General features: G+C 42.9%; 1 protein-coding gene across 1 annotated transcript; it reads right to left on the bottom strand.

Annotated features, from left to right (window-relative positions):
• Nucleotides 1-7,123: 7,123 nt before the first annotated feature.
• On the bottom strand, nucleotides 7,124-11,232 carry LOC124023562 (galectin-1-like). The gene is made up of 4 exons (XM_046337942.1): nucleotides 10,930-11,232; nucleotides 10,040-10,119; nucleotides 8,847-9,018; nucleotides 7,124-7,804 (listed from the first exon to the last, which is right to left on the bottom strand). Exons 1-4 carry the CDS (start codon nucleotides 10,942-10,944, stop codon nucleotides 7,658-7,660), a joined length of 414 nt encoding a protein of 137 aa, XP_046193898.1. The 5' UTR covers nucleotides 10,945-11,232; the 3' UTR covers nucleotides 7,124-7,657.
• Nucleotides 11,233-14,349: the final 3,117 nt, after the last annotated feature.

The following is a 14,349-nucleotide window of genomic DNA, read 5'->3' on the forward strand; positions in this document are numbered from 1 at the left end:
TGTGGTCTATTCCTCCAGGTGGAATAACACTGTGGTCTGTCAGCCAGGCTCCTGGTGGAATAACACTGTGGTCTATTCCTCCAGGTGGAATAACACTGTGGTCTGTCAGCCAGGCTCCTGGTGGAATAACACTGTGGTCTATTCCTCCAGGTGGAATAACACTGAATGGTCTATTCCTCCAGGTGGAATAACACTGTGGTCTGTCAGCCAGGCTCCTGGTGGAATAACACTGTGGTCTGTCAGCCAGGCTCCTGGTGGAATAACACTGTGGTCTATTCCTCCAGGTGGAATAACACTGTGGTCTGTCAGCCAGGCTCCTGGTGGAATAACACTGTGGTCTATTCCTCCAGGTGGAATAACACTGTGGTCTGTCAGCCAGGCTCCTGGTGGAATAACACTGTGGTCTATTCCTCCAGGTGGAATAACACTGTGGTCTATTCCTCCAGGTGGAATAACACTGTGGTCTGTCAGCCAGGCTCCAGGTGGAATAACAGTGTGGTCTGTCTGCCAGGCTCCTGGTGGAATAACACTGTGGTCTGTCAGCCAGGCTCCCAGTGGAATAACACTGTGGTCTGTCAGCCAGGCTCCATGTGGAATAACACTGTGGTCTGTCTGCCAGGCTCCTGGTGGAATAACACTGTGGTCTGTCAGCCAGGCTCCTACTGGAATAACACTGTGGTCTATTCCTCCCAGTGGAATAACACTGTGGTCTGTCAGCCAGGCTCCCAGTGGAATAACACTGTGGTCTGTCAGCCAGGCTCCAGGTGGAATAACACTGTGGTCTGTCCGCCAGGCTCCTACTGGAATAACATTGTGGTCTATTCCTCCAGGTGGAATAACACTGTGGTCTGTCTGCCAGGCTCCTGGTGGAATAACACTGTGGTCTGTCAGCCAGGCTCCTACTGGAATAACACTGTGGTCTATTCCTCCCAGTGGAATAACACTGTGGTCTATTCCTCCAGGTGGAATAACACTGTGATCTGTCAGCCAGGCTCCCAGTGGAATAACACTGTGATCTGTCAGCCAGGCTACCAGTGGAATAACACTGTGGTCTGTCAGCCAGGCTCCATTTGGAATAACACTGTGGTCTATCTGCCAGGCTCCCAGTGGAATAACACTGTGGTCTGTCAGCCAGGCTCCTACAGGAATAACACTGTGGTCTGTCAGTCAGGCTCCCAGTGGAATAACACTGTGGTATGTCAGCCAGGCTCCCAGTGGAATAACACTGTGCTCTGTCAGCCAGGCTCCCAGTGGAATAACACTGTGGTCTGTCAGCCAGGGTCCCAGTGGAATAACACTGTGGTCTGTCAGCCAGGCTCCAGGTGGAATAACACTGTGGTCTGTCAGCCAGGCTCCCAGTGGAATAACACTGTGGTCTGTCAGCCAGGGTCCCAGTGGAATAACACTGTTGTCTGTCAGCCAGGCTCCCAGTGGAATAACACTGTGGTCTGTCAGCCAGGCTCCATTTGGAATAACACTGTGGTCTATCTGCCAGGCTCCCAGTGGAATAACACTGTGGTCTGTCAGCCAGGCTCCAGGTGGAATAACACTGTGGTCTGTCAGCCAGGCTCCCAGTGGAATAACACTGTGGTCTGTCAGCCAGGCTCCCAGTGGAATAACACTGTGGTCTGTCAGCCAGGGTCCCAGTGGAATAACACTGTGTTCTGTCAGCCAGGGTCCCAGTGGAATAACACTGTGGTCTGTCAGCCAGGCTCCCAGTGGAATAACACTGTGGGTGCTTTGACTGCTTTCTTACAGGATAGTTCTGTCATTGTGTCATCAGGCAGTTGGGGTTATTATGGGATAGACAGACGGAGAGAGGGAGGGGGAGAATAATATAATAATAATATATGCCATTTAGCAGACGCTTTTATCCAAAGCGACTTACAGTCATGTGTGCATACAAAGAAGGAGGGAGAGGGTGGGAGAGTGCGAAAGGGAGGAGAGAGAGGGAGGTAGAGAGAGGAAGAGGGAGAGAGAGGGAGAGGGGAGAGAGGGGGAGAGTGCGAAAGGGAGGAGAGAGAGGGAGGTAGAGAGAGGAAGAGGGAGAGAGAGAAAGGGGGAGATAAGAGAGGGAGTGAGGTAGAGAGGGAGAGGGGAGAGAGAGCTGGTTGGTCAGTGGGGTCAGCAGACCATGCTGTCATTAGAATGCAGACCTTACTTAGTTCTTGTCTGTTCTCTCCTATCCTCCTCCTCTCATTGACTAAAGGACAGAGAGAGAGCAGAGGGAGAGGGATGGAGTGAGAGTGGAGAAAGGTGAGAGGGACGAAAACGAGCAGAAAGAGGAGAAAGGAGAGAGAATAAGGAGTTAAAGAGAGAGAGAGAGAGAGAGAGAGAGAGAGAGAGAGAGAGAGAGAGAGAGAGAGAGAGAGAGAGAGAGAGAGAGAGAGTAAAGAAGGGTGGGCCTGATAGACCAATGTTGTTACTAAGGGGAATAGGGTGGTATTTTTACACAAAACATATTTGCACCCAACAAAAAAACTCAAAGCTTCCTAGATCAAAGGAGAATGCTGTTCCGTGTGGAAGACGTTTGTTGTCGCTAGTTGAGAGGGGGAGAGGGGATACAGAGAGAGGGAGAGAGGGAGAGAGAGAGAGAGAGAGAGAGAGAGAGAGAGAGAGAGAGAGAGAGAGAGAGAGAGAGAGAGAGAGAGAGAGGGGTACAGAAACAGAGTTCTGCAATATTTATTTAGTTTATTTGCACTGTTCTGTTTTATGTCAACTCTTCTTCTTCTGTCCTTGTCTTCTATGACTGTGATCAGTCAGTTGACAGACTAAAGTGTTCACCTCAACCTTCATATAGTAAGGATGGCTGCCATCTTATGGGATCCTAACCAACTGTGCTATTTTGTTTGTTTTTTCCACATAGTTTGTAACTTATTTTGTACATAGTGTTGCTGCTGCCGTCTCTTATGACAGAAAAGAGCTTCTGGACATCAGAACAGCGGTTACTCACCTCGAATTGGACAAAGATGATTTTTTTTCAATGAGTCCGACACGAAGGATATACTGCATCTCCGAGACCAGGCCCAAATCCCCGTCAATCGTCTGAAGAAAAGACGGGAATACATCGGGTAGAGATCAGGGTTCCTTGTGAGAATTATTGGGCGAGTGTGTAAACCGCCTCTACCATCCATTCTATTGACCAACGTGCAATCACTGGAGAATAAACTGGATGAGCTCAGTTTGAGACTATCCTACCAACGGCACATTAAAACCATGACAATGATAAAATACAGTTGGCTGGGTTTTCCGTGCATCGGCAGAACAGAACAGCTACGTCTGGTAAGACGAGGGGTGGGGGCGTGTGTCTATTTGTCAATAACAGCTGGTGCCCGATGTCTAATATTAAAAGGGGTCTCGAGGTATTGCTCGCCTGCTGTTGATGGATGCCTTGGCCTCATTCTCAACTGGCTTGTAATTGAAGCTGCAGTCACTCTGAGGGACAACTTCTCACATGGCCCGTGATATATTGTCCCTTTGGGGTTTGTGAGAGTGGACAGGACAGGGTCTAAGGAACATAAGGCATCTAAAGGACATTCCTTTTCGGTGATAGGACAGATTATACGTACAGCTTGGATTCTCACGTGGTCTTTTTATACCACGACGCTCTATACCTCAGTGGATCCCCACCTTCCACTTCACACTCAGGAAACTCTGTTTCCATGTGTAGGAGTACACCAGATAGTACTCTATACCTCAGTGGATCCCCACCTTCCACTTCACACTCAGGAAACTCTGTTTCCATGTGTAGGAGTACACCAGATAGTACTCTATACCTCAGTGGATCCCCACCTTCCACTTCACACTCAGGAAACTCTGTTTCCATGTGTAGGAGTACACCAGATAGTACTCTATACCTCAGTGGATCCCCACCTTCCACTTCACACTCAGGAAACTCTGTTTCCATGTGTAGGAGTACACCAGATAGTACTCTATACCTCAGTGGATCCCCACCTTCCACTTCACACTCAGGAAACTCTGTTTCCATGTGTAGGAGTACACCAGATAGTACTCTATACCTCAGTGGATCCCCACCTTCCACTTCACACTCAGGAAACTCTGTTTCCATGTGTAGGAGTACACCAGATAGTACTCTATACCTCAGTGGATCCCCACCTTCCACTTCACACTCAGGAAACTCTGTTTCCATGTGTAGGAGTACACCAGATAGTACTCTATACCTCAGTGGATCCCCACCTTCCACTTCACACTCAGGAAACTCTGTTTCTATGTGTAGGAGTACACCAGATAGTACTCTATACCTCAGTGGATCCCCACCTTCCACTTCACACTCAGGAAACTCTGTTTCCATGTGTAGGAGTACACCAGATAATACTCTATACCTCAGTGGATCCCCACCTTCCACTTCACACTCAGGAAACTCTGTTTCCATGTGTAGGAGTACACCAGATAGTACTCTATACCTCAGTGGATCCCCACCTTCCACTTCACACTCAGGAAACTCTGTTTCCATGTGTAGGAGTACACCAGATAGTACTCTATACCTCAGTGGATCCCCACCTTCCACTTCACACTCAGGAAACTCTGTTTCCATGTGTAGGAGTACACCAGATAGTACTCTATACCTCAGTGGATCCCCACCTTCCACTTCACACTCAGGAAACTCTGTTTCCATGTGTAGGAGTACACCAGATAGTACTCTATACCTCAGTGGATCCCCACCTTCCACTTCACACTCAGGAAACTCTGTTTCTATGTGTAGGAGTACACCAGATAGTACTCTATACCTCAGTGGATCCCCACCTTCCACTTCACACTCAGGAAACTCTGTTTCCATGTGTAGGAGTACACCAGATAGTACTCTATACCTCAGTGGATCCCCACCTTCCACTTCACACTCAGGAAACTCTGTTTCCATGTGTAGGAGTACACCAGATAGTACTCTATACCTCAGTGGATCCCCACCTTCCACTTCACACTCAGGAAACTCTGTTTCCATGTGTAGGAGTACACCAGATAGTACTCTATACCTCAGTGGATCCCCACCTTCCACTTCACACTCAGGAAACTCTGTTTCCATGTGTAGGAGTACACCAGATAATACTCTATACCTCAGTGGATCCCCACCTTCCACTTCACACTCAGGAAACTCTGTTTCCATGTGTAGGAGTACACCAGATAGTACTCTATACCTCAGTGGATCCCCACCTTCCACTTCACACTCAGGAAACTCTGTTTCCATGTGTAGGAGTACACCAGATAGTACTCTATACCTCAGTGGATCCCCACCTTCCACTTCACACTCAGGAAACTCTGTTTCCATGTGTAGGAGTACACCAGATAGTACTCTATTCACACTCAGGAAACTCTGTTTCCATGTGTAGGAGTACACCAGATAGTACTCTATTCACGAAGTCTTTACAGTGTTTGATCTGATGAAGATGTCGTTTTGTAGAGTCAAGTTGAACCAGCAAGACACACACGGAACATTCCAGAGAAGTGGGAGTCACTCAAATGGATTGATTTTATTTTTATTTTTTAAAGCTATAAATCGAAAGCTTTGAAGCTTGGGAGTTCAACTTTGGGGACAATTTAAAAAAAAAAGTTTTAAATGTATGGAATAGGGCTACAATGTTATCCTGGAAGTAAAGACACTGCGTTCACTACTTGAGGATGCTGAACTTTATTGATGACATGACAGGCGTCCATTATGTTTTACTTCATTCAATGTATACAGAAAATAACATTATGAAATCATCGTAAAAATTACGCCATGCTTCTGGAGTCAACGGCTATGCTGTTGTTGACCCAATCTGTCGACACGGTCAGTCATAATGTAATTATTTGGGCTACTACAGTATCAGAACATCAGAGATTAGGTCAGTCATAATGTAATCATTTGGGCTACTAGATTAGGTCAGTCATAATGTAATCATTTGGGCTACTACAGTATCAGAACATCAGAGATTAGGTCAGTCATAATGTAATCATTTGGGCTACTAGATTAGGTCAGTCATAATGTAATCATTTGGGCTACTAGATTAGATCAGTAATAATGTAATCATTTGGGCTACTAGATTAGGTCAGTCATAATGTAATCATTTGGGCTACTAGATTAGGTCAGTCATAATGTAATCATTTGGGCTACTACAGTATCAGAACATCAGAGATTAGATCAGTCATAATGTAATCATTTGGGCTACTAGATTAGGTCAGTCATAATGTAATCATTTGGGCTACTAGATATGCACACATGACTGTAAGTCGCTTTGATAAAAGCGTCTGCTAAATGGCATATATTTATTATTATTATAATGTAATCATTTGGGCTACTAGATTAGATCAGTAATAATGTAATCATTTGGGCTACTACAGTATCAGAACATGAGATATTAGATCAGTAATAATGTAATCATTTGGGCTACTAGATTAAGTCAGTCATAATGTAATCATTTGGGCTACTAGATTAAGTCAGTCATAATGTAATCATTTGGGCTACTAGATTAGATCAGTCATAATGTAATCATTTGGGCTACTAGATTAGATCAGTCATAATGTAATCATTTGGGCTACTAGATTAGATCAGTCATAATGTAATCATTTGGGCTACTAGATTAGGTCAGTCATAATGTAATCATTTGGGCTACTAGATTAGATCAGTAATAATGTAATGGGCTACTACAGTATCAGAACATCAGTAATAATGTAATGGGCTACTACAGTATCAGAACATCAGTAATAATGTAATCATTTGAGCTACTAGATTAGATCAGTAATAATGTAATGGGCTACTACAGTATCAGAACATCAGTAATAATGTAATGGGCTACTACAGTATCAGAACATCAGTAATAATGTAATGGGCTACTAGATTAGATCAGTAATAATGTAATGGGCTACTAGATTAGATCAGTAATAATGTAATGGGCTACTACAGTATCAGAACATCAGTAATAATGTAATGGGCTACTACAGTATCAGAACATCAGTAATAATGTAATGGGTTACTACAGTATCAGAACATCAGTAATAATGTAATGGGCTACTACAGTATCAGAACATCAGTAATAATGTAATGGGCTACTACAGTATCAGAACATCAGTAATAATGTAATGGGTTACTACAGTATCAGAACATCAGTAATAATGTAATGGGCTACTACAGTATCAGAACATCAGTAATAATGTAATGGGCTACTACAGTATCAGAACATCAGTAATAATGTAATGGGTTACTACAGTATCAGAACATCAGTAATAATGTAATGGGCTACTACAGTATCAGAACATCAGTAATAATGTAATGGGCTACTACAGTATCAGAATACATTCTTTCTCACCAAAACAAGTAAAACATTGACTGATATTTCATCCGGCCAAGATGTGCGTGTAATATGTCTGTATTTGTAAAGGAATGTAATTAGTTGACAGTATCCTAACCTCATCCCCAGTTGTCCCTTGTGTTTACTGTTTGTCAGAATATTGTGACAACAAAACGTACCCCATATTTCCATTTACTATTTGATACAGGCCATTGATCCTGTCTTTACTGCCCATTGGTCTAACTCTATATGTAGCCCCGCCCACTTGCTTGTGTGTCATTGGGCCGGAACGCACCGGAAATTGGAAGACAAAACGAGACAAATTGGCCATGCCGTTGTTGCCAGGCTACACAAGGTGGATATTATGGGTCTCTTTAGTAGATCTTAAAGGCGGTGAGCTTTAAATCCCCTCTGACACGAACGTAGGTAATGACGTCCAGGACGGAACGGTTGGGGAATTTGATCTCATGTCCATTAGGCATCTCCACTTCAAACAGGTCTCCGGTCAGCTTCAGGACAATCTGAGAGAGAAGGGAGAGAGGAAACCCGTCACTATGACAACACATTGACTTACTCTCATTGTTACATCACTATATTCTACGCCTAGTTCAACTCTGACTTGACTAGTTAATTAGAGGGTAAATGCATTTAAAAATACATTTTTTGCCCAAGATTATCCATTCATCTAGTAATTAAAGGCTGTACTGAACAATGCAGTCAGTATGACAGAACTCATAACCAACTACACTGACCAATCATAAAGGGATAGTTCAGGATGTTGACAATAAAGCCCTTTATCTACTTCCCCAGAGTCAGATGAAGTCGTGGATACGGTTGTTAGGTCTCCGGGTCCCGTACGAAGATCTAGGTAGTGAATCGCCCAGTACGAAGATCTAGGTAGTGAATCGCCCAGTACGAAGATCTAGGTAGTGAATCGCCCCAGTACGAAGATCTAGGTAGTGAATCGCCCAGTACGAAGATCTAGGTAGTGAATCGCCCCAGTACGAAGATCTAGGTAGTGAATCGCCCCAGTACGAAGATCTAGGTAGTGAATCGCCCCAGTACGAAGATCTAGGTAGTGAATCGCCCCAGTACGAAGATCTAGGTAGTGAATCGCCCAGTACGAAGATCTAGGTAGTGAATCGCCCCAGTACGAAGATCTAGGTAGTGAATCTAGGTAGTGAATCGCCCAGTATGAAGATCTAGGTAGTGAATCATCCAGTATGAAGATCTAGGTAGTGAATCGCCCAGTATGAAGATCTAGGTAGTGAATCAGCAAAAAAAGCCTTCTAGTCTTCGTGTACAGCTGGCATACTTTCAGTCTTTGCGCTAAGCTAGCACTAACACAAGTTAGCATTGGCACGCAAAACTACCTTTAACTTCCATCCTACTGGACTCAGAGACATAAAAATGGTATCAACAGGTTCATCCGACTCATCCCTTTAAGAAATACCACAATGACATTCTTCTCAAATATTATATTTTATTTTCATATATATATATATATCCGGGACTAACGTCCTCCTTCAGTCCACTCTCTTCCCATCCCAACAATTGTCCCACCTTGAAAGTAGAACCCCTTTGGAGGCCACTGTGTTTCTCTCTCTCCTCATGACCCCAGCAGCCGTCAATCTTTGAGTTGCACACGAGCACAGCACCGTCCGTGTCATCCTCAAAACGTGGGTTGAAGTGCAGTGCCAGGTGATCTTCGTCACAGCCCAGATCTATCTGGAACCTTGAGGTTCGTTCAAACAAGGGAAATAATTCCCTGTCAAAACGTTGTTTTGTGCTAAAGCCCGCAAACGTTCGGTAACATTAGGAAACAGTCCGAGAAGGGAAGCTGTGAGGCGAACGCAAGTGTCTGTTTTGGGTCGAAACTGCCGATACAAATAATAGTTTGTCCATGTAGGTTTTCTATTGCATGTAGTAGGAATATAAAGTGGTTAGCAGTTTGACCACGGTAATCATAGCTGTTTGTTGTCCATGTAGGTTTTCTATTGCATGTAGTAGGAATATAAAGTGGTTAGCAGTTTGACCACGGTAATCATAGCTGTTTGTTGTCCATGTAGGTTTTCTATTGCATGTAGTAGGAATATAAAGTGGTTAGCAGTTTGACCACGGTAATCATAGCTGTTTGTTGTTATAAACCAACATTTTGGAATGTTCGTTCAACTGAAATCGTTGCTAGGTAACGTGTTCGACCCAAACAGAACCCTTCTTGACCTCACCTCTGGACCTGAGTAACAGGAAGTCACATGACAAATCATTCCAGAAACCCCACTACATGTCTGCACTTCTCTGACATGAATTGGTTTCACACATACACTATACTACATACACTATACTACTCTACCACACATACACTCTACCACACATACCACATACACCACACATACAGTATATTACATACACTATACATACAGTATACATACAGTATACCCCACATACACTATAAATACAGTATACTACACATACAGTATACCACACATACAGTATACCACACACACTATACATACAGTATACTACATACAGTATACATACACTATACCCCACATACACTATAAATACAGTATACTACTCTACCACACATACACTCTACCACACATCAGTATAGCAACGCTAAACCATTCTCCATTCTCCAGTCTTTAGAACAAACATTTGTGGAACTGTTGGTTTGTTTTTCAACTCTTCTTCTAAAATAATGTGATGGGTTCTCTGCGTGTGCTTTCCAAACCAGACCAGTTAAAGGTACGTACCCCTTCGCCTCAGGCAGAATCCTCCCCTCCACTTTCAACTGGTCTCCAGCTCTCAGCTTCACATTCTTCAGCTCAAGTACCTGTTATGAAGAAGCGTATAGTTGACAGTCTTTGAACGTAAGGTCAAAAGGATCGTATTTTATTAATTATTTATTGATTTAATTTATTATTGGGTTTGCTTCATGCCATTCCATCATTTATCTCTGGCTTTGTAATCACAACTTACAGTTTGTCCCATTAATATTGTATAGTAATGTACATAATAGTATCCAGTGTCACACCCTGACCTTAGAGACATTTTATGTCTCTATTTGGTTTGGTCAGGGTGTGATTTGGTGTGGGCATTCTATGTTCTGTTTTCTATGTTTTTTGTGTTTCTATGTTTTGGTCGGGTATGGTTCTCAATCAGGGACAGCTGTCTATCGTTGTCTCTGAGTCGGATTCATACTTTAGGCAGCTTTAACAGTTCTTCCGCTGAAGGAGAGGACCAAAATGCAGCGTGGGTAGTGTTCAACATGTTTAATAAAAGATAAACGTGAACACTAAAAAATACCAAAACAACAAATGTGGAAAAACCGAAACAGTCCTATCTGGTGCAATAGACACAAAGACAGAAGACAAATCACCCACAAAATACCCACAGAACATGGCTGCCTAAATATGGTTTCCAATCAGAGACAGACAGCTGCCTCTAATTGAGAACCAATCTAGGCATCCATAGACTTCCATAAACCCCTAGACCAGAAAACACCCCATAAACATACAAAACCCCTAGACCAGCCTAAACACATAAATCACCCATGTCACACCCCGACCTAACCAAAATAATAAAGAAAACAAAAGATGACTAAGGCCAAGGCGTGACAAGCACGAAGGTTATTAAGACTTACCATTGTCTTTGCCATGTTGTCACTGGTGGTGGTGAACGAAACAGTCCTGAATCTAATGTGGAATGAAACGAGAGAAGCCTCTATGCTGACATACACAGAGATTTAAGAGGTAAGGTCATAAGTCCAGCCCCCTTTCACATCTCACTAACTGATTAGCATGATGATGAGGTGGGGTCGAGAGGTACTTCATGATGATTCCATCCACAGAGGTTTGATTATCCCACTGAGCCTAGAGCCCAATGCTGGGCTTTAGCAAGGGGCTTGGTGACTGTATAGACAGCTGACAGTGCTGATGATGTCACGCATACTGAACAACCTGCTCGTTGATCAGTAATCAACTGTGTTTGATTAGTAATCAACTGTGTTTGATCAGTAATCACCTGTGTTTGATCAGTGATCAACTGTGTTTGATCAGTAATCAAGTGCCACAATGTTGTTGAGCGAGATAATATTCTTTCCACACACAGGACAATACTATGGACCAATAGACTACTGGATCACACAGGACAGTACTATGGTACAATAGACTACTGGATCACACAGGACAGTACTATGGTACAATAGACTACTGGATCACACAGGACAATACTATGGAACAATAGACTACTGGATCACACAGGACAGTACTATGGACCAATAGACTATTAGACCACACAGGACAGTACTATGGTACAATAGACTACTGGATCACACAGGACAGTACTATGGTACAATAGACTACTGGATCACACAGGACAATACTATGGTAAAATAGAGAGAGATAGAAAGAGAGAGAGAGCGAGCATGGCAAATGTGATGACTGGTTCATGGTAACGATCAGGGTTAGAGTCATGGTAATGATCAGGGTTATGGTAATGATCAGGGTTATGGTAATGATCAGGGTTATGGTAATGATCAGGGTTATGGTCCACGGTAATGATCAGGGTTATGATAATGATCAGGGTTATGGTAATGATCAGGGTTATGGTCCACGGTAATGATCAGGGTTATGGTAATGATCAGGGTTATGGTAATGATCAGGGTTATGGTCCACGGTAATGATCCGGGTTATGGTCCATGGCAATGATCATGGTTATGGTAATGATCAGGGTTATGGTAATGATCAGGATTATGGTAATGATCAGGGTTATGGTCCACGGTAATGATCAGGGTTATGGTCCACGGTAATGATCAGGGTTATGGTAATGATCAGGGTTATGGTCCACGGTAATGATCAGGGTTATGGTAATGATCAGGGTTATGGTCCATGGTAATGATCAGGGTTATGGTAATGATCAGGGTTATGGTCCACGGTAATGATCAGGGTTATGGTAATGATCAGGGTTATGGTCCATGGTAATGATCAGGGTTATGGTAATGATCAGGATTATGGTAATGATCAGGGTTATGGTAATGATCAGGGTTATGGTAATGATCAGGGTTATGGTCCATGGTAATGATCAGGATTATGGTAATGATCAGGGTTATGGTCCACGGTAATGATCAGGATTATGGTCCACGGTAATGATCAGGGTTATGGTAATGATCAGGATTATGGTAATGATCAGGGTTATGGTAATGATCAGGGTTATGGTAATGATCAGGGTTATGGTCCATGGTAATGATCAGGGTTATGGTAATGATCAGGGTTATGGTAATGATCAGGGTTATGGTCCACGGTAATGATCAGGGTTATGGTAATGATCAGGATTATGGTAATGATCAGGGTTATGGTAATGATCAGGGTTATGGTAATGATCAGGGTTATGGTCCATGGTAATGATCAGGGTTATGGTAATGATCAGGGTTATGGTCCACGGTAATGATCCGGGTTATGGTCCATGGCAATGATCATGGTTATGGTAATGATCAGGGTTATGGTAATGATCAGGGTTATGGTAATGATCAGGGTTACGGTAATGATCAGGGTTACGGTAATGATCAGGGTTATGGTAATGATCAGGGTTATGGTCCATGGTAATGATCAGGGTTATGGTAATGATCAGGGTTATGGTCCACGGTAATGATCAGGATTATGGTCCACGGTAATGATCAGGATTATGGTCCATGGTAATGATCAGGGTTATGGTAATGATCAGGGTTATGGTAATGATCAGGGTTATGGTCCACGGTAATGATCCGGGTTATGGTCCATGGCAATGATCAGGGTTATGGTAATGATCAGGGTTATGGTAATGATCAGGGTTACGGTAATGATCAGGGTTATGGTAATGATCAGGGTTATGGTAATGATCAGGGTTATGGTAATGATCAGGGTTACGGTAATGATCAGGGTTACGGTAATGATCAGGGTTACGGTAAGGATCAGGGTTATGGTAAGGATCAGGGTTATGGTAATGATCAGGGTTATGGTAATGATCAGGGTTATGGTAAAGATCAGGGTTATGATAATGATCAGGGTTATGGTCCACGGTAATGATCAGGGTTATGGTCCACGGTAATGATCAGGGTTATGGTAAAGATCAGGGTTATGATAATGATCAGGGTTATGGTCCACGGTAATGATCAGGGTTATGGTCCACGGTAATGATCAGGGTTATGGTAATGATCAGGGTTATGGTAATGATCAGGGTTATGGTCCACGGTAATGATCAGGGTTATGGTCCACGGTAATGATCAGGGTTACGGTAAGGATCAGGGTTATGGTAATGATCAGGGTTATGGTAATGATCAGGGTTATGGTAATGATCAGGGTTATGGTAATGATCAGGGTTATGGTCCACGGTAATGATCCGGGTTATGGTCCATGGCAATGATCAGGGTTATGGTAATGATCAGGGTTATGGTAATGATCAGGGTTATGGTAATGATCAGGGTTATGGTAAGGATCAGGGTTATGATGGCCGTGCACCAGTCATTTCGTAATCGTTGCCCTCTCGCTGGTGTCACTGTTGACACGGATTGCAAACCATTCAGATCGCTACAGATAAACCTAGATGATTCATCTGTATTCTTACTATTACTGTAAATTATACTGAAAAATATATTTTAATATTTTACATTATAAAAACAATATTGATGTAACATTAAATACATTCATATTTTGTAGTAAAATATAGCAAAAAGGCTTCGTGATCAAATTCATCCGTGATTATTTCTTGTTAAATCTTGCAGAGTTTCTCATTCAAATTTCACCCAGTCCAGCTCTGGGAATAGGTGACTTCATAAACAATCAGCACATTTAAAAACCCCAAAATAACAACAATAGCTTGTGCTTGTGTCAACACATTTTCATAATGATCTTGCAATAAATTTGCATTCCGTATATTACTGGAGTAATTTACCTTTTGCATCAAACCTACAATAGCATGAACTCAATTAGACAGGCTTAAGCAGAGACTTCAGCAGGAAATTAGCTGAAAATATTCAATTTAATTCATTAGAGAATACGCACGCTCCTTCAATAAATGCTGATAGAGT

This window comes from Oncorhynchus gorbuscha, unplaced genomic scaffold, assembly GCF_021184085.1.
Source record: "Oncorhynchus gorbuscha isolate QuinsamMale2020 ecotype Even-year unplaced genomic scaffold, OgorEven_v1.0 Un_scaffold_1630, whole genome shotgun sequence".
NCBI classification, from domain to species: domain Eukaryota; kingdom Metazoa; phylum Chordata; class Actinopteri; order Salmoniformes; family Salmonidae; genus Oncorhynchus; species Oncorhynchus gorbuscha.